The sequence below is a fragment of the Tamandua tetradactyla genome, chromosome 25, assembly GCF_023851605.1.
Source record: "Tamandua tetradactyla isolate mTamTet1 chromosome 25, mTamTet1.pri, whole genome shotgun sequence".
NCBI lineage: Eukaryota > Metazoa > Chordata > Mammalia > Pilosa > Myrmecophagidae > Tamandua > Tamandua tetradactyla.
In genome coordinates this window covers 43,457,685-43,478,525 of record NC_135351.1, presented here as the reverse complement: position 1 = coordinate 43,478,525, position 20,841 = coordinate 43,457,685, and the positions used below count along the sequence as shown (strand labels likewise).

The window sequence follows — 20,841 nt, the reverse complement described above, 5'->3', positions numbered from 1 at the left end:
ACAGAAAACTTCCAAAACTTGGAAAAAGACATAAGTAGGACATCCTAGAAGCCCATCTAACGGCAAACAGACACAAGGTAGTCAAACTGCTGAATGCAAAGAACGAGGAGAACATTCTGAAAGCTGCAAGAGAATAGCAAAATATTAGCTACAAGGAGTCCCAATTAGATGAATTTCTGACTTCTCATCAGAGTCCATTGAGGCAAGGAGGCAGTGAGTTGAAATACTTAAAGTGCAGACAGAAAACAAGTTTCAGCCAAAAATTTTATATCCTCTGAGGCTTTCTTTCAAAAATGAGGGACAGATTAAGACATTCCCAGATCTACAAAAGCTGAGAGAGTACACTGTCATTGGATCTGCTCTACAAGCAATGCTAAAGGGAGTTCTTCAGACTGAAAGGAAAGGACACTAGACAATAGATCAAACCAGCATATAGAAATAAAGATCTCCAGTGAAGGGAATCAGGTGAGTAATTATAAATGGCAGGGCTATTGTATTATATTTTTTGGTATGCAACTCCACTTCTTTCTTCTTACAGGTCTAAATGCAAATGCATAAAAAGGAATGATAAATCTATAGTTTTGTACATACAATGATCGGAGATATAATTTGAAACAAGTACAAAAAAAAAGGTATGGGACAAAGGGGTATAGTGTATCTGTATGCTATTGAAGTTAAGTTGGTCCCATCATGGTATTGGCAGAAGCATTGCATGAAAAAAGGGAACACAAACCCATATCTGGAGTATGTGTCTATTCCATTTAGAACAAATCGCTGCCCTTTCCATAATGGCAGTGGTCCAATATAATCAATCTGCAACCAGAAAGTAGGCTGATCACCTCAGGGAATGGTGCCATACTGGGGACTGAGTGTGGGTCTCTGCTGCTGGCAGATTGGGCACTCAGCAGTGGCTGTAGCTAAGTGAGTCCTGGTGAGTGGAAGGCCATGTTGCTGAGCCCATGCATAACCTCCATCCTTACCACCATGACCACTTATGTTCATGAATCCATTGAGCAATGACAGGAGTGGCTGGGTAAACAGGGTGACTGGCATCCACAGAACAGGTCATCTTATCCTTCCTCTGCTGAAGTCACCCTCTGATCAACATTCACATGGGGCACAAATATCTTCATATTTATTTGCCTACTCAGAAAAGTCTATCCACATACCTCTTCCCTAGAACTCTTTTTCACCAATTATCCAATCATGCGTTTTCCAAGTCACCGATCATCCAACCAAACCATGAGGAACAACCCACGAGTCAGTATACAAATGCACCTCTGGCCAGTTCTTCTCCCAAGCAAAATGAACAACCAGATGCACTGCTCAAAATTCCACCCACTGGGGGGATTTCCCCTCACCACTGTCGTTCAGGGACATCCCAGAAAGGGGCTGTAGTGCTACAGCTGTCTATATTGGGTGGTACCTGCATATCATGCAGAACCATCTGTAAACCAGGCCCGAGTTTTTCTTCCTCAGTCAACTGATTGTAAGGAACTCTCTAAGAGGCCATAGCTCTGGTCTGGGAAAGAGAAGGTAATGTGGCAGGAGTGGGAGCCATGGGCATTTGGGCCACTTCAGGACCCTCTTGAGCTCTTATATATAGCACTTCCATTTTATGATGGAGTTCTGCTCTGCATGCCCAGCTTTATAGCAGGTCAGACAAAACCCAGCTCGTGATAGGCAACTCAGGTCTCATTGTAACTTGGTGGCCCATGGTTAAGTGCTCAGTCTCTACTAAGGCCCAGTTGCAGGCCAAAAGCTGTTTCTCAAAAGGAGAATAGTCATCTGCCACAGATGGTAAGACTTTACTCCAAAATCCTAAGGGCCTGAATTGTGGTTCTCCTATAAGGGCCTGCCAAAGGCTGCAGACAGCACCTCTATTTGCCACTCATACTCCAGCACCATTGGATCTGCTGGATCATATGGCCCAAGTGGCAAAGCAACTTGTATAGAAACCTGGACCCATCACAAAGTCTCCTCTTGTTCCAGTACCCACTCAAAACTAGAAGCTTTTCTGGTCATTCAGTAAATGAGCCAGAGTAGCATACTCAAATGAATATGTTGTCTCCAAATCCAAAAAAGGATGTCTAGGCCTTGTGCCTCGTTTTTGGTCATAGGAGGGGCCAAAAGCAACAGCTTATACTTCATTTTAGAGATATCTCAACACCACTGAACACCTAGAAATTTCATTGAGATGGAAGGCCTTGTATTTTTGATGGATTTATCTCCCATCCTCTGACATGCAACTACCTTACCAATAAGTCTGGAGTAGCTGCTATTTCTTGCTCATTTGGTCCAATCAACATGATATCATCAATATAATGGACCAGTGTGATGTCTTGTGGGAGGGAGAGATGATCAAGTTCCCTGTGGACTAGATTATGATATAGGGCTGGAGAGTTGATAACCCCTGAGGTAGGACAGTGAAAGTATATTGATGGCCTTGCCAGCTGAAAGCAAACTGTTCCTGGTGTTCCTTACTAACAGCTATTGAGAGAAAAAGCATTTTCCAGATCAAAACTGCATTAAGATACCAGGGGATGTATTGATTTGATCAAGCAAATCAGCAGCTGCAATTGGAATGACCATCTGGTTAAGTTTACAATAGTCCACTGTCATCCCCCAAAACCCATCTGTTTTCTGTGCAGGCCAAATAGGAGAGTTGAATGGGGATGTGGTAGGAATCACCAACCTGCATCCTTCAAGCTCTTAAATTGCTGAGTATATTGATTTCAATTATACATTCCAGAACTGGGGGAATAACCACAGAATGGGTCCAGAAACCCACTAGACCCACTGTGAGATGGACCTGAGCTAAAACTCCATCGATCACCAGACCACCATAAGCCCCTGCTCTGACTGGTGGACCAGAGTGATATTTTGAGTCTCCTGGAATTAATGTCACATCTAAACCAGTATCTAATAATCCCCAAAATATCTGATCATTTCCTTTTCCCCAATGCACAGTCACCCTGGTAAAAGGCCCTAGGTCTTCTTGGGGAATGCTTGGAGGAAGATTAACAGTGTGTATTTTGGGCAGTGTAGCAGAGTCCAGAGTCCTTCCCTAAGAGGGCCTGGCCTTCCCCTCATTCAAGGGCCTCTGGGTCTATAAACTGTCTCAAGTCTGGGAATTGATTAAGGGGATGTGACTCTGATTTTGTAATCCAAGTTAGACTTTTGTTCACTTAACCTAGAACTCTTCTGCTTATATAGCTTAAACCAGAATTTAGTAGATGGCCCATCCATTGTACTTCTAGGTACCCCGTGATCTACTAGCCAATGCCATAGTCTCTGATAATCAGATTATTTTTGAGTACTGCTTTGAGTCTGCTGCCCATTATGGTACCCACACCCACCGTGTCTTTGCTAGTTATGCACTGCCACATGGCTTCTGCCAATTTTGGATCCAGTCATCCCTATTGTGTTTAAGGATTCCAGCTCAATGACAGCAGTTCCCACAGTAATATCTGACTTTCAGAGAAGGACAACTACAGAGCTCTTCGGGGTAATGGAGCTAATCTCACAAATTTATACCTCACAGTCCTGATGAAAGCTGTGTTCTCTGAACATTTCTGGGATGTGTGAGCTGGTCTTCCTTGATAAATCCGCTCTAAAAGTCCAGTCTCTCTATGCTGTTGGATCCCTTCCTCTACATTATTCCAGGGCAGTTCTGGCATTCTGACCTCAGGTAATGTTGGCCACCTTTTGATCCATGTTTTATCCAATCACCCAAACAAACCATTAATGCCCTTTCTAACCCTTTGAATGAAAACATTAAATCCAGAATCTCTGCTTAGTCGGCCCATGTCAATAAATTCAGCATGATCCAACTTTATATTCCTTCCACCATTATCCCACATGTTTAATATTCACATTTTCCCCTGATTTCTATCAATATAGATCGGAAAACTGATGCAATTCTTTTGGAGTGTAGCATACCTCCTCATGGGTCACACTTCGTACCTCACCTTTTGAGGCCTGTTGGAACTTTAGTCTTGTTATAGGTCTGGAAGAAAGGAGGGCTAGTGGGGCAGGTCATGAAAAGAATTAAAGGTGTAGAGGTATCTTTCAAGCTTACTTTAGAGCATTCTATTGCAGTTTCATCTGGTAAAACAGGATTAATCTCTCCAGACAGAGAGCTGTTTGCTCAGGGGAGATGGTTACAAGGGTAGCAGGCATTGAAGGGTTAATGTCTTCAGGTGGAGGTTGGATGGCGTACTCCTCAGAGCAGGCTTGAGGTGGGGAGGCTGCTTCCTCAGGACAGACCATTAAAGGTTTATCTAGCAAAGACTCACAGAATCCAGGGTTACCATGTCCTCACTGCCATTATTATTCACGCGTAAGTCCTCACCCTAATTTTCAGGATCCCATTCCATTCCAATCCATGCCTCCGTTTTAACAGCAGATACCCTGCAAGGTTGACATTTAGTTTACATTGTAAATCTGCTGCACACACAATGAGACTCTGGGTCTGTTTTCAGAGATCTCAAGTCTGTGACCACAGGAAATGATATTTTATTTCACAGCACATATAGAAACTTTTATGTCTCTTATACAGTGCTTAAGTTGCAAACTTGAAGCCTTCAGCTCATCCCTTTCTTTTATAGCTTATCCAGCATATGTATGCGCAATCAGCCAATATCATTATACCTTTTATCTCCAGAAAACTGTTACAAGGTGTCAAAAACACTGTCACCCAGGGCATGGGCTTATATAAGCATATGATTAGCAGAATCAAATGGCAATATTTTATGTATCTCTATTGCTAACTCACACCATGAATTGTCAGTGCCATGTTGATTATTGGAAATAGAGTCATTAGCACCTTTGAGTCTAACCAGAGTAGAAAACCAATTGCAAAACCTGCTTTCAAGATTCTGTTTCTCAAGAAATACTCCCAGTACCAAAGCTGTATTAGTAAGGATTCTCTAGGGAACAGAACTAACAGAAGATATCTGTAAATATGCGATTTTATAAAAGTATCTCATGCAACCATGGGGATGCATGATCCAAATTCCATAGGGCAGGCCATGAGCTGGCAACTCTGATGAAGGTCTTTGATTAATTCCCCAGGAGTGGCTGGCTGACTGAAGTACAGAAAGAGACTCTTCACCTGATTGGATTATAAGTCTCTCATGGACACATTTCTTAGTTGATTGTAGCTGTAATCAGTCATAGATGTAATCAACTTACTGGGCACCATTACATGGCAAAGTTGACACATAAGCCTAACCAACACACACACCTAACAGCAAATCCCCCACATGTTTTATGAAAATATTGACAAGTTTGAAGGGAGAAATAGACAGTTCTATATTAATAGTAGAAGTCTTTAATCCTTCAATCCTTCAGTAGTCTTTACTACTTCAATAATGGGTAGAACATCTGGACAGATGATCAAAAACGAAATGAAAGATTTGACCAATACTCTAAGCCTGCTAGACCTAACAGAGCTATAAGGAACACTTCGCTCAACGGCAGTAGAATTCATAGTCTTCTCCCGTGCACACGGGTCATTCTCCAGGGTAGACCACATGTTAGGTCACAACAGGAGTATCAATAAATTTTAAAATATTGAATTCATACAACATATCTTTCCTGACGACAATGGAATAAAACTAGAAATCATAACAGGGTAAAAATAGATAATGCATAATTATGTGGAAATTATACAACACACTTTTAAACAACCAATGGGTCAAAGAAGAAATCACAAGGGAAACTATGAGATATCCCGAGGCAAATGAAAACACATATCCCAAAAAAGGAAAGAAAGGTCACAAATCTGAAACATAACCTCACAACTGTAGGATCTGGAAAAAAGAACAGCACATTAAAACAGTGATGCAAAAAGAACAAAGAAATTAACCAAAACTAGAGCTGAAACAAATGAGATAGTGCATTAAAAAAGAAGAGAGAGTAAATGAAACTAAAAGTTGGTTCTTTATAAAAGTCAATTAAATTGGCAAAGCTTTAGCTAAACTGACAAGAGAGAGAGAGAGAAAACACATATAACTAAAATCAGAAATGAAAGGGAACATTCCTACCAATAGAAGTAAAAAGGACTAGAAGAAAATATGATGAACAACTGTAATCTACAAATTAGACAGCCTAGATGAAATAGACAAAGTCTTAGAAACACATGAATTACCTATACTGACTCAAAAAGAAATAGAAGATCTCAACAGACAAATGACAAGTAATGAGTTGGAATGAGTAATCAAAAAACTCCTAAAAAGAAAAGCCCAGATCAGATGGCTTCACTGTTGAATTTTACCAATCATTCCAAGAAGAATTAATAACCAATCCTACTCAAAGTCTTACAAAAAAATTGAAGAGTAAGGAACACTTCCTAACATTCCATGAGCTCAACATCAACCTACTAACAAAATTAGATAAAGATACTGCGTTAAAAAAATTACAGACCAATATCCCTTATGAATTTAGATGCAAAAATCATCAACAAAATATTAGCAAACCAAATCCAATAACACATTAAAAAATTATACAGCATTATCAAGTGGGATTTATCTCAGGTATGAAGGGTGGTTCAACACAAGAAAACCAGTTTATATAATATACCATGTTAATAGAATGAAGTGGGAAAAGCATATGATCCTCTTGACACAGAAAAGGCATTTGACAAAATCTAACAAATAGAAGGACATTCTGTATTCATTAATTAGAAGGCTGAATATTGCTAAGATGTGAATTTTACCCAAAGTCATTTACATATTCAATAAAATCTCAATCAAAAGTCTAACCACCTTCTTTGTAAAGTTAAAAAAGCCAACCATCAATTTTATATGGAAGGATAAGGGGCCCTGGATAGCGAAAACCATCTTGAAAAAGAAGTATGAAGTTGATGGACTCACCCTTCCTGATTTTAAAATGTATTACAAAGCTACAGTAATCAAAACAGCATGGTTCTGGTACAAGGGTAGACATATCAATCAATGGAATAGAATTGAGAGTTCAGAAATAAACCCTCCCATCTATGACCAATGGATTTTTTTTTAATAGGCAAAGGACTATAGATATTTTTCCAGGAAAGATATTTTTCCAGGAAAGATAAACAAGTGGCCAAAAAAACACATGAAAAGATGCTCATCATCATCAGCCAATAGGGAAATACAAATTAAAACCACAGTCATATACCGTGTCACACTCACAAGGATGACTACTTTTAAAATGGAAAATAAGTGTGGTGAGGATGCGGAGAAACTGGAACTCTAGTGCATTATTGGTATGAACATAAAATGGTGCAGCCACTATAAAAAGGAAAATGGTAGTCCTCCAAAAAGTCAAAGATACAATTACCATTCAACCTAACAGCCTCACTTCTAAGTATATGCCCAAAAAGAATGAAAACATACCCCAAGGTTTATAGCAGCATTATTCACAATAGTCAAAAGCTATCAAAATAGCCAAAAATGTCTATTAACAAATGAATGGATTAAGAAAATGTGGTGCATACACACAGTGGAATATTATTTGGCCATAAGAAAAACTGAAGTGATAAGACATGCTGCAACATGGAAGAAACTGAAAACATTGTATTCAGTGAAATAAGACACATAAGGACAAAATTGTGTAATATCACTTATAAGAGATGACTAGAAATAGCAAATTAGAGGTTACCAGGGGAAGGGGAGAAGAGGAAGGGGGAGTGTGTGTTTGTAAAATTAAAAAAAAAGTCACAGCCTGACAGCTTACTCTCTAAGAAAGCCAATAGTTCCCACACACCTGTGGGACTGGGCAAGTCTGAATTCCATAAGGCAGGCCACAAAGCTGGGAACTCAGATGAAGTATCTAATTAATTCCCCCAAAAGAAACTGGCCAGCTGAGCAGAGATGAAAATTCTTCCCTCTGACCACTGAAATCACATTTCTCCTTTTAAGGCCTTCAGCTGATCAGATGAGATTCTCTCATTGTTGAAAGCAAGTGCCTCAGTTGAGTGTAGACATAGTAAGTCACAGATGCAATCAGTCAACTTACTGATGATTTAAATCCATGAAATATTCTCACAGTAACAATTAGACTAGTGCTTTCTTGACCAAACAACTGGACACCATAACCTAGCCAAGTTGACACATTAATTTCACTATCATAGTTGGGTTTTCTTTTCTTTTTTTAAAACATAAACTATGAAACTAAATTGCAAATCACAGGGAAACTGAGTATTTGCACCTGTTATATCCACAGAAGTTGAGAGTAATAAAGAATGCAGGCATAGAGCAAGGTGCTAATGTATCTCCATTTGAGAACTAAATTAATACTGGGATTCTCCAACAGGACACAGGGATAAGGTGATCCACAATTTTCCTGAGGTTTCCTTTGTACAGTGGATGAGCAGAACACAGCGATTTCAAAGGAGATAAGAACAGAGTACTCCAGGACAGCAAGTCAGAAATTTTGGTTAAATCGTTAGAAAATATCCTGCATGCATGTGGTGCCAACCGCTAGAAATTTTGCATAGAGTTAGTATGACACAGTGTCTTTGACTCTTCGGGTAATTTTATGGTGTCAGGATATGGTTAATTCCTTGGTGTTCAAGGCCTACTCCTGAAGATGCTGTTAAAATAAAAACAAAAATAACCCCCTAGAGAGAAAATCCACCTTCTAAGAGAAAATATTTTATCTGGACAGAAGGATAATTTAACTCATGAAACTGAAGAACACAGGAAAACAAAAGGATAATGACAACAAAAAATAATATCCTTGAATATATTTTTCTACACAAAACATTATCACTTTCCCAATACTCCGAAGGTCTCCAATTAATAACTTTACGGCAAAAGGCCCCAGATGAGAATCATAAGTAAAAACTGCCCCTCAATAAGCGGAGAACGCAAATCACAGCGCTCTCACAGATACACTGGTAGAGCCACACGAGAATGTCACAACTACCCAAAACTCGGCCTGCAGTTTTGCCTTTTGTGAATGTGAATGGGTGGAGTTTCCACGTTGCTTTACAGAACAGTTCCATCTGGTAAGGTCCAGGCGATGAGTGAAGCCAACACAAGAAGTAGTTTCCCCCAGTGCCTTTGTCATCTGACCAGTGCTCTAGGTTTGAATGCTGAAGTCTGGCTCCGGGCTGGCAGTTCCTCAGCAGGGTCTCTTCTCACCCACGCTTTAAAGTCTTCTCGCCTGTCATGCAGGGAAGAACTCAGGAGGGCTGTCGCCATAGCCATACTTTGCTATGGGATCCCTATAGGTATTCTCATGTTGCACGCTCTGGGACGAGGTCCTGCATTTAGCCAAACACAATTCAAAGTGATCTTCCACTGACATGAAGTGGTTCTGGAATGCAACAGCTGCCTGGTTGAGGAAGCACTCCAGGAGAAATAGCTTTTTGGACGGCAGGCAGCAGGAGACACAGTACTCATAGGCACTGCAGCAGCCACTGGACAAAGCAGCCATCACAGTAGTATTGCTTTGTGCTAGGCACATTGACATGACAGCAGCCATTTGCCAGCAAATCCTTCCTTTCCTAGTTCATCGGTGATGAGGTGCTTCCCTTGAATGGAATTACGGCACCGATTGCCTGGTCAACCGCTGTTGCCCAGGTTAAACTTCCCAGGGAATGCGCTGGTCACGGTCCTGAATCTGCAGGAGGTTCCGATTGCTCACTGCCCTCTCCTGCTTGAAGGTGCTGGTGGGGACGCAGACAAGCGAAAGCCTGAAGTCCAGCCAGCACCCACCTTTCTGCAGAAGCCGGCGCCACACCATGTCCTCCAGGTTCACCATCCTGGCGCAGTGCGGGGCTGGCCCGGGGCCCCGGGTGGCATGACCCCTACGCTCCTCACAGCCCAGCCTTGCCCCCACACCCAGGGTTCAGCCAGCCTCACCAATAGATTTTTGACAAGGGTGCCAAGTCCACTCAACTGAGGAAGATTAGTCGCTTCAACAAATGTTGCTGGGAAAATTGGATATCCAAATGCAAGTGAATAAGGGTGGACCCCTTCCTCACACCATATATAAAAATTAACTCAATATGGATCAAAGACCTAAATATAAGAACTGGGACTATAAAACTCCTAAAGGAAAACGTGGGAAGCATCTGCAGGAACTTGTGCAATGGTTTCTTAGACTTTACATCAAAAGCACGAACTTTTGTACATCTAAGGGCTTCACCATGAAAGTAAAAAGACAACCTACACAATGGAGAAAATATCTGGAAACAAGATATCTGAGATGATCAGATATATCTCCATGATATGGTTTCATATACAGCATATGTAAAGAATTTCAACAACCAAAAGAGAGACAACCCAATAAAAAAATGGGCAAAAGATTTGAATAGACATTTCTTCAAAGGAGATATACAAATGGCCAATAAGCACATGAAAAGATGTTCAAAGTCAATTAGCCATTAGGAAAATGCAAATTAAAACCAAAATGAGATAACACTTTACCCCATATAGAATGGCTGCTATTAAAATAAATGGAATATAACAAAGTGTTCTAGAGGATGTAGAAAAAGACATGATTCAGCAAGCACCTGTAAAACAGTTTAGCTTCTGTGGAAAACACTTGATCAGTTCTTCAGAAAGTTGAATGTAAAATAACTCTATGACCCAGCAAGGCCAGTCCTTGGGGTATACCCCAAAAAACTGAAAGCAGGGACTCAGGCATGTATTTGCACTCTGATGCTTATTGCAGCATAATTCACAATTGCCAAAAGATGGAAGCAAACTAAGTGTGCATCAACCAATGAATCAATGAAAAAAAAAAGGTATATATATACACAATGGACTATTATTCAGCCATAGAGGAAATGAAGTTCTGATACATGCAACAACATGGAATCATGTGTGAAATAGGCCAAACACAAACGGGTTAATACTACACGAACTCATTGATAGGAAAAAATTAAGTTGGCAAATTCATATGGTCAGAAACTAGAATCTAGGTTACCGGAGCTGGGGCAGGGGTAGAGAATGGGGAGTTTAAGCGATTGGTACAGTTTCTGTTGGGTTGATGGGAAAGTTTTGATGTGGTTGGTGGTGATGCCATTTTGAATGTAATTAACAACACCAAAGTATATATTTAGATATGGTGAAAAAAGGTAATTTTAACTTGTATACATGTTATTTTAATACATTCTTTAAAAAGAACAGAAATCATGAACCCTTGTGTAAAGCATGGCATGTAGTTAAGTTATTTAACTGCCAAGGGTGCCACACTAGTACAAAGTGTTAATAGTAGGGAAGAGGGGCGGGCCGCGGTGGCTCAGCGGGCAAAGTGCTTGCCTGCTATGCCGGAGGACCTCGGTTCGATTCCCGGCCCCAGCCCATGTAACAAAAACGGAGAAACAGAATACAATAAAACAAGAAAATGTTTCCCTTCCTTCCTTCCTTCTCTCTGTCTTTCCTTTAAAAAAAAAAAAAAAAAAAAAATAGTAGGGAAGACTGGGGGGGGGCGGGCAGGGAGTTACTTGGGTAACTGCATTTTCTGCATGATTTTTCTGCAAACCTACAGCTTCTCTAATATAAACTTCCAAAAACACCCTCTGTGCTAGAGAGAGAATAATTCATCCACCGAGTAGCACTTCATGGAAACCAGGTTTTCTGCAACTGTGATTATGCATAACAAGTTGCAAAAGTATTTTCAGATGAGACCATTACTCAATGCTCATTTCTGGTAAACCCCTTTTGTACCATTGCCTCTTCCAGAGGAACTGACGAAACTCAACCAGAAAGCATAAGCAGACTGGGACAAACAAGTCATGTGTGCCCTTCACAAATAATCATTTTGTCAGAAGCCTTTAGACATTGGTTTTGACTTTGAATAATTAAATTAGTTTTCAACAAGTGTAATTTTCACAGGCCAAGCTTTTTTCCATCCATGTTTTACCCATTGAGATGAATTTGTACCCCCCATTTAGAAAAGACATGATCAGCAAGCGCCTTACTTTGGGGTTGCACCATGGGTCTCGCCTCCTCTTCATCCTCATCCTCCACTGCCCCCTCCGGCTGCGGCTCCATAGCGTTGTCCTGATTTTCCCTCCAAATCACGCGTGTGATGGACTGATTGTGCCTTCACAGGTGGCTGGTCATCTCCATGCCTTCAGGCTGCATCCTTCTGTGACCCTAAAGAAGATTAGAAAGCATGACATTGGCTAGAAAATAGCAAATGGATCTGAAACGCTAAATTGTTTTTAAGATGCACCTACTGAAGTTGAGCCAGTGGAAACAAATGGAACCGTGCACAGGGAGCTCACGGAGACAAAGGACAAAGCGCTTCCTCGGGGACCCTGCTCCGTGACACTGGTCTCGCCGCGGGAAGCCTGGAGGCCCCGCCGGCCGTCCCCAGGGTCCGAGGCACGTCCCTGGCCCGTGCACCCGCCTGTGTGGAGGAGCCTTGGCAGGGGCCCCGCAGGCCCTGCGTCAGAGCTCGGGGTGCCGGAAGCGGGAGCTCCAGCTGACTTCCGTGCACCCCGTATTCTACAAGTTGATAGAGGGTGAAGGAGAATTATGAAACAGGAAATTTTGCCACAACTCTGTATCCCCAGTTACAAAGAAGTGTTTACAAAACCAGCGCCCCATGCAAATAGGAGCTCATGATCCATCACGATAGGAAGTGGGTGCCGCCTTCTACTCACCCTGGGCCTGCCGTGGACCTGTTGCAGCCACTCTCCCGTGAATGTAGGAGTGCACCCCTCTCCAAGGGAAAAAGCCCACGGCACCCTACTGTTCACGGAGTATTTTCACTCTAGTGTCACTTGAATGTGATATAAACACAGTGTCACTTAAATTCAAATACGGTATAAGTTCCTTATGCCTGCAGAGCCTTTGAAAAACCATAAAATCCCAATCAACCTCCGCACTGAAAATATAAAATTAGTACTCGATTTTATTTTTAAGATGTAATAATTATTAAATAATACTGTTGAATACTATTAAAATAAACAGCATTGAGTCCATGTCACTTTGAATAAATAAAACCACAAATGGCTATTCAAAAAGTAGGAAAGTGCAGTTGGGTGTTTTGGGTTCCACTTGCCATGTATGTGACACTTTTTATTTTAACCTTATATTGACTGCATGGTCGTTTTTCCTAGTGTGACTTGTAAGTTTTTGTTGGTGTCTCAGCATCTGATTTCCTTGATTAATCTATTCCGGAGGTCATTTCCACACTTCCACCTTGGGTTTTCTTGTTGGTTGACTTTGTTCTCCGTTTCTTGGTACTCGGTTCCACTTTTACTAGATCTCAAGCATAGCTTCTATTTAACTGTTGACAATTTTCCAGTGCTTGTTTTTCTGGTTCTTGCCCTGCCTAAATGGAACCTTTATTCCTTTTTTTTTTTTTCCAGAATGATCACCCCAGAAGCATGCCCAGGTCTCAGGAGAAAGAAGCATGGGAATCAGCATCAGTTTTCCCTGCGATGAGACCCAGCCGTCTGTGAGAGATTCCTAAGAGGCCTCTAGACTGCGCTCCTCCTGCCGCTTCCAGCAGGTCGGTCAGCCTGCAGCTGTTCCGGGGGTAAAGTGGGGCAGCCTTTAATTCTAAGCTGACTCTGTAGCAGCCAAGGGGGTGGTTGAGACAGAGGCTCAGCTAGAGGATGGGTTAGGGCTCAGCCACTGGGGTTTGAATTCCCTGCCCCGCTTTTCCTCGGGAAGATAAACCCTTTAGAGAATTAACTCCTTCGTTGGACTCCTGACTTTGGTTCTCAGACCTACCTTAACTCTGACCTGACCTGGATCAGGGCTGACAATTGAAAATGCCTGAGGCTTTCTCTAATGAGCTACTTAGAATAGTTTTAAAAATAATCCCTTTTCAGAGCCAGTCCCCACCCCAAGAGCTGTATGTACCTTGGGGCACAGCCCTTTTCCGGTATTCTGAGCTCTGTGGACTCCGAAAGTCTGTTGTTGTTTTTATTTTTTCCCATCAGTCCCGCCTCCTGCCTGCCTGGAGAAACCTCAGGATTCCTCCCGGGCTTGCAAATCTCCCTTCACCCGTGCTTGGCGGCTTCTATTCAGCAGACCAAATGTGTTCATTAAAACTGCAGTTGGAGTTTCCCGGGCCTCTTACTCCCAGAAGACAGGTCTTCTTTCTCCCACGGCCAAGTGTTTCCACTGAGCCCGCCGTGCCGGGGGCAGGGGGCTTTGTTCACACTCATGTGAGGTGATCTCAGCACTTCCCCCTGCGCCGGACATGTGTGTCCCGCCACGGTGTCCCCCAAACAGTTGTCCCTGACTGTTCCTGGCCATTTCCTCGCTGCTCCAGAGGACCAGCTGAATTCCATACCTCCCTAACCCGTCATCGTGCCCGTCTCTCTAGTCCGTAGTTGCACTTCATTACTGTTTATGGCTGAACCACATTTTGTTTATCCATTTATCAGTTGATTGACACCTCCCTTTTATTTTGAATTTCTGCTTCCTAGTCATTTTTTACTTTTTATTTTGAAATAACTTAAAACATAAAAAGTTGCAAAATTACTACCAAGTATTCCTGAATGCCCTTCACTCGGTTTCTCCAACTGTTTTGCCGTATCATTCTTTCTCTCCACCCTCTGTTCACACTTCACACACACACTTCACACACACCCACTTAATTCTTCTGAACTTTTTGAGATGAAATTGTAAATATAATGCCCCATTACTCCTGAGAACTTCAGTGAGTATTTCCTAAAAGCAAATAAACTGCCCTAAATAACCAGGGCACAACTATCAAAACCGGGAAATTAGGTATATACATACGATGGAATATTATGCAATTGTAAGACTGAATAAAGTAATGAAGCATGTGACAACATGGATGGACCTTGAGGACTTTGTGCTGAGTGAAATTAGCCAGAAACAAATGGACAAAAAATACTCTGTGGTCTCATTAATATGAATTGAAATCAATGAGTGAACTTTGAGAATTAAAGTTGAGAACACAGGTTTTTAGGAGATAGAGAGTACAGATTAAGCATTTGATGTTGAAGGAATACAGAATGTGCAACATGACCCATTGTAAAGATCCAGAAACGGAAAGCACAATACTATCGGATGTGGTACAATAAAATGACTCCACTGAACGAAGCTGAGTGGGTGTGGTTGAAGGAAGAGGGCTGGGTATGCACAACACCAGAAGGAAAGATGGAGGGTAAGGACAGGGACGGCACAACTTAGCGATGCCTACAGTGGACAATGATGGTGACTACATGTACAAATACAGGAGTGTCTGCATGAGGGAGAACAAATGAATGTCAACATTGCAAGGTGATGAAAATGCAATGGTATAAGGGGCGGGGAATACTATCCAGGCAAACTAGGGTCTGTTGTCAACAGTAACATAGTACTATGCTCCCATTGAATGTAACAAAGGCATTATGCCAAAGCTAAATGTCAATAAGCTGGAAGCTGGTGGGGGGGGGATACAGGGGAGGGATACGAGATTCTTGGTGGAAGAAATGGAAATGTCCTCATGTAGATTGTGGTGGTGAAGGCATGGCTATGGGAGTACACTGGGAACCATTGATTTTTTACTTAGTTGGATTGTTGGTGGGTGAATAAGACTATTTTAAGATGAACAGAGAGATAGAAGTGCTGGAGAAAATATGGAGAAAGAGATGTGCCTATTCACTGTTGTTGGAAGTAGAGTGGTGCGGCCCCTCTGGAGGGCAGCATGGTGGTTCCACAGGAGGCTAGGTGGAGGGTTGCCATATGATCCTACAACCCAGTTGCCAGGTATATACCTGGAGGAACTGAGAGTGGGGACACAAATGGACACTTGCACACTGGTGTTTGTGGCAACAGTGTTCATGAAGGTGGCCTAACGACTGAGGAACGGAAAGGGGAACTGTGGTGTAGACATAGAATGGACTACTGAGTGGTTGCAAGAAGGAATGTGAAGTTGCTAGGCATGCAACTAGGTGAATATATCTTGAAGACAGTAAGTTGAATAAAATAAGCCAGAAACGAAAAGACACTAATATGGACTAACTTTGATACACAAATTCTGAGGATTGAATTTGAGAGCATGAGTTATCAGGGGAAGGCTTATTGTAAAGGTTCCTAGATTGTAAGCTCTTACAACAGTTACATCTACTCTGCAGTTGTCACTGTTATTTCCAGATTCTGACATGCTGAGTCATTTGTGCATAACCTGCTTGTTCCCTGAAACCTTGGATATGTGTGACACCTGAGACTCAGAAGTATCTGAAGATATGAAAGTCAGCATTACCCCATATAGTAACTATTACAAACACTGAAAAAGTGATCAGACTGCAATGAGAGATATGAATGAAGCTGATCTGGGTAGGAACGAGGTAAATCAGGCTAAAGGGTAAAGGATGAGATTCACAGTATTTTAAAACTTCACCTTCTGTGTGAGACCAAAGGAAGGGATATTCATTTGGTGCGAAATTTATATTTTCAGTAGCACTCTAGCTGATTTAACTTGTATGGTCAGCTTATTTGACACCATAATTTCATGGAACCATGAATAAGGAGTGAGATCTAGATGGTTTTTATAGGTCGGTGTGATGCCCCAATCCATCCCAGAGTAAGCTGGACAGAAGATTAAAAAGTATTTGCAGAACCTAAGTTTTCTGTAGCACATAATCTAACTCAACCTGTCTATATCGACCATTGAAAGAATCCAAACACAGGGAGCTCAGAGTAGGAATGAGGGCCTTTAATCCTTTATAGCTTAATGTAATGCCTGGATACATTCCAGAGTATATTAGCACATAATCAAAAGTATTGGCAAAGTCCCTCAAGGGAACTATTAAACTTTACCATGAAGAATCCCCCTATGCTGCTTTGCAAGGATGTATGTTCCCTAGAAAAGCCATGTTTTAATCTAAATCCCATTTCATAAAGGCAGAATAATCCTTATTCAATACTGTATGTTTGAAACTGTAATCAGATCATCTCCCTGGATATGTGATTAAATCAAGAGTGGTTATTAAACTGGATTAAGTGACGACATGTCTCCACCCATTTGGGTGGGTCTTGATAAGTTTCTGGAGTCCTATAAAAGAAGAAACATTTTGGAGAATGAGCGATTCAGAGACAGCAGAGCAGAATGACATAGCCATGAGAAGCAGAGTCCACCAGCCAGTGACCTTTGGAGATGAAGAAGGAAAATGTCTCCCGGGGAGCTTCGTGAAACAGGAAGCCAGGAGAAGAAGCTAGCAGATGATGCCGTGCTCGCCATGTGTCCTTCCAGATTAGAGAGGAACCCTGACTGTGTTCACCATGTGCCTTTCCAGACGAGAGAAACTCTGACTGTGTTCACCAGGTGCCTTCTCACTTCAGAGAGAAACCCTGAACTTCATCGGCCTTCTTGAACCAAGGTATCTTTCCTGGATGCCTTTGATTGGACATTTCTATAGACTTGTTTTAACTGGGGCATTTTCTTGGCCTTAGAACTGTAAACTAGCAACTTCATAAATTCCCCCTTTTAAAAGCCATTCTGTTTCTGGTGTGTTGCATTCTGGCAGCCAGCAAACGAGAACACCCCCAATACTATGTCAAACATTAGGGACACCCAAATCAATAGGCTAAGCCCTTGATCTTGAGGTTTGCTCCTGTGAAGCTTATGTATGTAGCGGAGAAGCTTAGCCTTCCTAAATGTATGCCAAAGAGTTATTTCTGGAGGACCTCTTTTGTGGCTCAGATGTGGCCTCTCTCTTTCTAAGCCCAATTCTGCAAGTGAAATCATTGCCCTCCCTGCTACATGGGACATGACATCCAGAGGTGACAGTCTCCCTGGTGGCATGGGAGATGACTCCCAGGGATGAGTCTGGATGACTCCCAGGGATTAACAATGCCATCCAGACCAAAAGGGGAAAAAGAAGTGTAACATAAGGAATCAGTGGCTGTGAGAGTTCAAATAGAGTTGAGAGGCTACTCTGGAGGCCACTCTTATGCACGCTTCAGTTCGATAATACCACAACTTGCCAAACCCCAACCAAAACCATTCCAACCAATCCTAAAGAACACCTAGGGCAATATACAAGATTCTACAAAGGTTCTATGCACTAGGGTAACTTTCCAAAAACCTACAACCTCTAGATGGGTCCCTGGACCAGATAAGTCCTGAAATGCAGAGGGGCCAGCCTCTCCAGAATATCAGCTAGTTCCATCCCCCATCCTATCTTAGCAACAGCCCCTTCCAGCATGAACATGTTAGTATGGACATATCCCAAATACACCTAGAGTGGGAGAAAGATCAAAGGTGATGGTAGAGTTACACAGAGAAGGTAGGATTTAACAAATGAGTGTGATTGCTGAATCATTATATTGATAGTCTTAGTCTCCAGTATCTCAGAGCAGCTAGAAGTAAAAACCTAAAATGGTGAAATTGTAACCTGTACCAAATTCTGAAATCATTTGAAATTTATTGCTTTTTAATATATATGTTATTTTTCACAAGAAAGAAAGATACATATTTCCTCTAGCCTCCAGGGTTTTGGAGCTACTAGAAGGAAAAATCTGAAATAGTGGAATGGTAAACCATAACAAACTCTGAAATCTGTTCTGTATCTACTTACTGAAGTATACTTTGAAAATATTCCATTTTTTTCTTTATATATGTTATATTTAACAATAAAAAACGTTTTTTTTAAAAAGGCCCCACAAGAAAAAGTGGCAATATTAAACTTCCCCACTTGGGGAAGACATGATGTTTTTGGAAGCATTGGGAACTGCCAATTAGGTCCTCGATCTTGGGGTTCATCCTTATGAAATTTATCCCTGCATAGAAGAAGCTAAACCTACTTATAATTATTCCTGAGAGTCACAAGTCACCCCTAGAGAACCTCCTTTGTTGCTCAGATGTGTCCTCTCTCTCTAAGCAAACTGGCAGATGAAATCACTGGCCTCCCCCTTACATGGGACATGACTCCTAGGGGTGTAGAGGGGGAGGAGAAATGAAACAAAATAAAGTTTCAGTGGTTGAGCAATTTCAAATAGAGTCAAGAGGCCTTTCTGGAGGTTATTATATAGATATCTCTTTTCAGTTTTTGGTGTATTGGAGTAGCTAGAGGGAAATACCTGAAGCTGTTGAGCTGTGATCCAACAGTCTCCATTCTTGAAGATGATTGAATAATTACAGATCTTTTTAGGTGTGAACGTGTGAGTGTGAAAACCTTGTGACCGATGTTGCCTTTATCTAGTGTATGGACAGATAAGTAAGAGAAAAAGAGACAAAAAATAAATAAACAATAGGGGGTGGGGGATGGGATATTTTGGGTGTTCTTTTTACTTTTATTTTTATTGTTTTTGGAGTAATGAAAATGCTCAAAAATCTATTGTAATGATGAATGCACAGCTTTAGGATAATGCTGTGAACCACTGATTGTACACTTTGGATGATTATATCTCAACTAAAAAATCACTGGGAAAAAATCGGGAAATTAACATTGACACAACTTCACCATCTAACAGCAGACCTCATCCAATTTCACCGCTTGTCCTAGTAATGGCTTTTCTGAGTCTAGGACGCAATCTAATGTTATGCTTTCTTTTGGTGGCCATGGCCCTTTCTTTTCCTTCTATCTTGGACAGTTCCTTATTTTTTACATGTTGTTCATGACTTGACATTTCTGATCAGTCCAAGGAAGCTACTTTGTGGAACTCCCCTTGGTTTGGGTTTGTCTAATGTTTTGTCATTCATGTTCTTATTTTTGGTAGGAATTCCATGGGAAGGAGATGCTATTATTTTCAGTAGTTCATTCCAGAAAGAACCCCAACGTTGACTGGCTCCACTACTGGTGAGACTGAATTTTATCTTAGTTTAGTTAAAATGGAGTCTGTTAGATTTCTTTATTATAAGTTAACAAATATTTTGTACCTAAGTACAAAATTAGCATTTTGTTCTTATTTATTACATGTGATTGTTTTTGTTTCCTGACTTCTAAAGCAACTACTATGTAATGGGTTAACATAAACAACGGGAATTTATTGGCTCACAGTTTTGAGTCTTGGAGAATTCCAGACTCGAGGGTTCATGAAGGCGTTGATTTCCCCCAGAAGACGGCAGCGCTCTGGGGCTGACGACCTGTGATGCTGGGTCCTGGCTCCTCTGTCACATGGCAGCGCTCATGGCCATGTCTTCTCCTTTTTCTCCTGGCTTCTACTGATGTCCAGCCTCTGGCTGCTCCCCGTGGTTTCTCTATCTGACCTCCAGGGACAGGATTAAGGCCCATATGACTCAGCTGGGCCCCCTGTTAATTAAAGTAACCTCATCAAAAGTTTACAAAGGTTCACACCCACAGGAATGGATTAAGCTGAAGACCATATTTTTCTGGGGTACAGAGCACCAAGCCACTACAGTAATTAGGTATCTTTAGTATCTAGGTAAAATTTGTTGAGACTATGTAAATACATGGTTACTCGTCAAATTTCATTCACTACTTTTGCCATCCATTGATGATACTTGCCTGCATCAATTATTACTATAATGTTTGCCAAATGGGGCTTTTCAATTCCAGTAGAATATCCATATTTATTAGTTGCATTATACTGTAAAATGAAGAGCTTTCTCTTCTCCATTTATTTATAATAGTATGGATTCATGGCCTCTATTTAATTTAATTGATAATAACAGTTAATGATCATTATTTTGATGTTGAAATCATCCCAGATTTGGTCTTTGAAGGCCTCTTCAAGCTGCTGCTTTCGCTGTGACCCCTCATTCTCTGAGCATTTACTACTTTCTGGCACAGAATGTTCTAAACTCATCTTGTCCTTGTTGTGCCAGCTCTAGAAGTAGCCATTTCTCCCAGATCATCTAGTGGAAAGGCATTTAGAACCCCAAATCTGGGCACTCTGTTGTTCATTGCTAATGGAGTATTAACAGCCAAGCTGGGAAGTGCGTGTAACTTACCCACACACA

General features: G+C 41.4%; 1 protein-coding gene and 1 pseudogene across 1 annotated transcript in view; both read right to left on the bottom strand.

Annotated features, from left to right (window-relative positions):
- STX11 (syntaxin 11) overlaps positions 1–12,434 on the bottom strand; it is a 52,911-nt gene extending 40,477 nt beyond the window's left edge. Inside the window, exons 1-2 of the mRNA XM_077143377.1 lie at positions 12,182–12,434; positions 11,921–12,098 (exon numbers count right to left, since the gene is read on the bottom strand). Coding sequence (XP_076999492.1) covers positions 11,921–11,993 — 73 coding nt within the window. The 5' untranslated portion in view covers positions 11,994–12,098; positions 12,182–12,434. The remainder of the gene's footprint in view (positions 1–11,920; positions 12,099–12,181) is intronic.
- Positions 6,160–10,199, bottom strand: LOC143669140 (SREBP regulating gene protein pseudogene; annotated as a pseudogene).
- Positions 12,435–20,841: the final 8,407 nt, after the last annotated feature.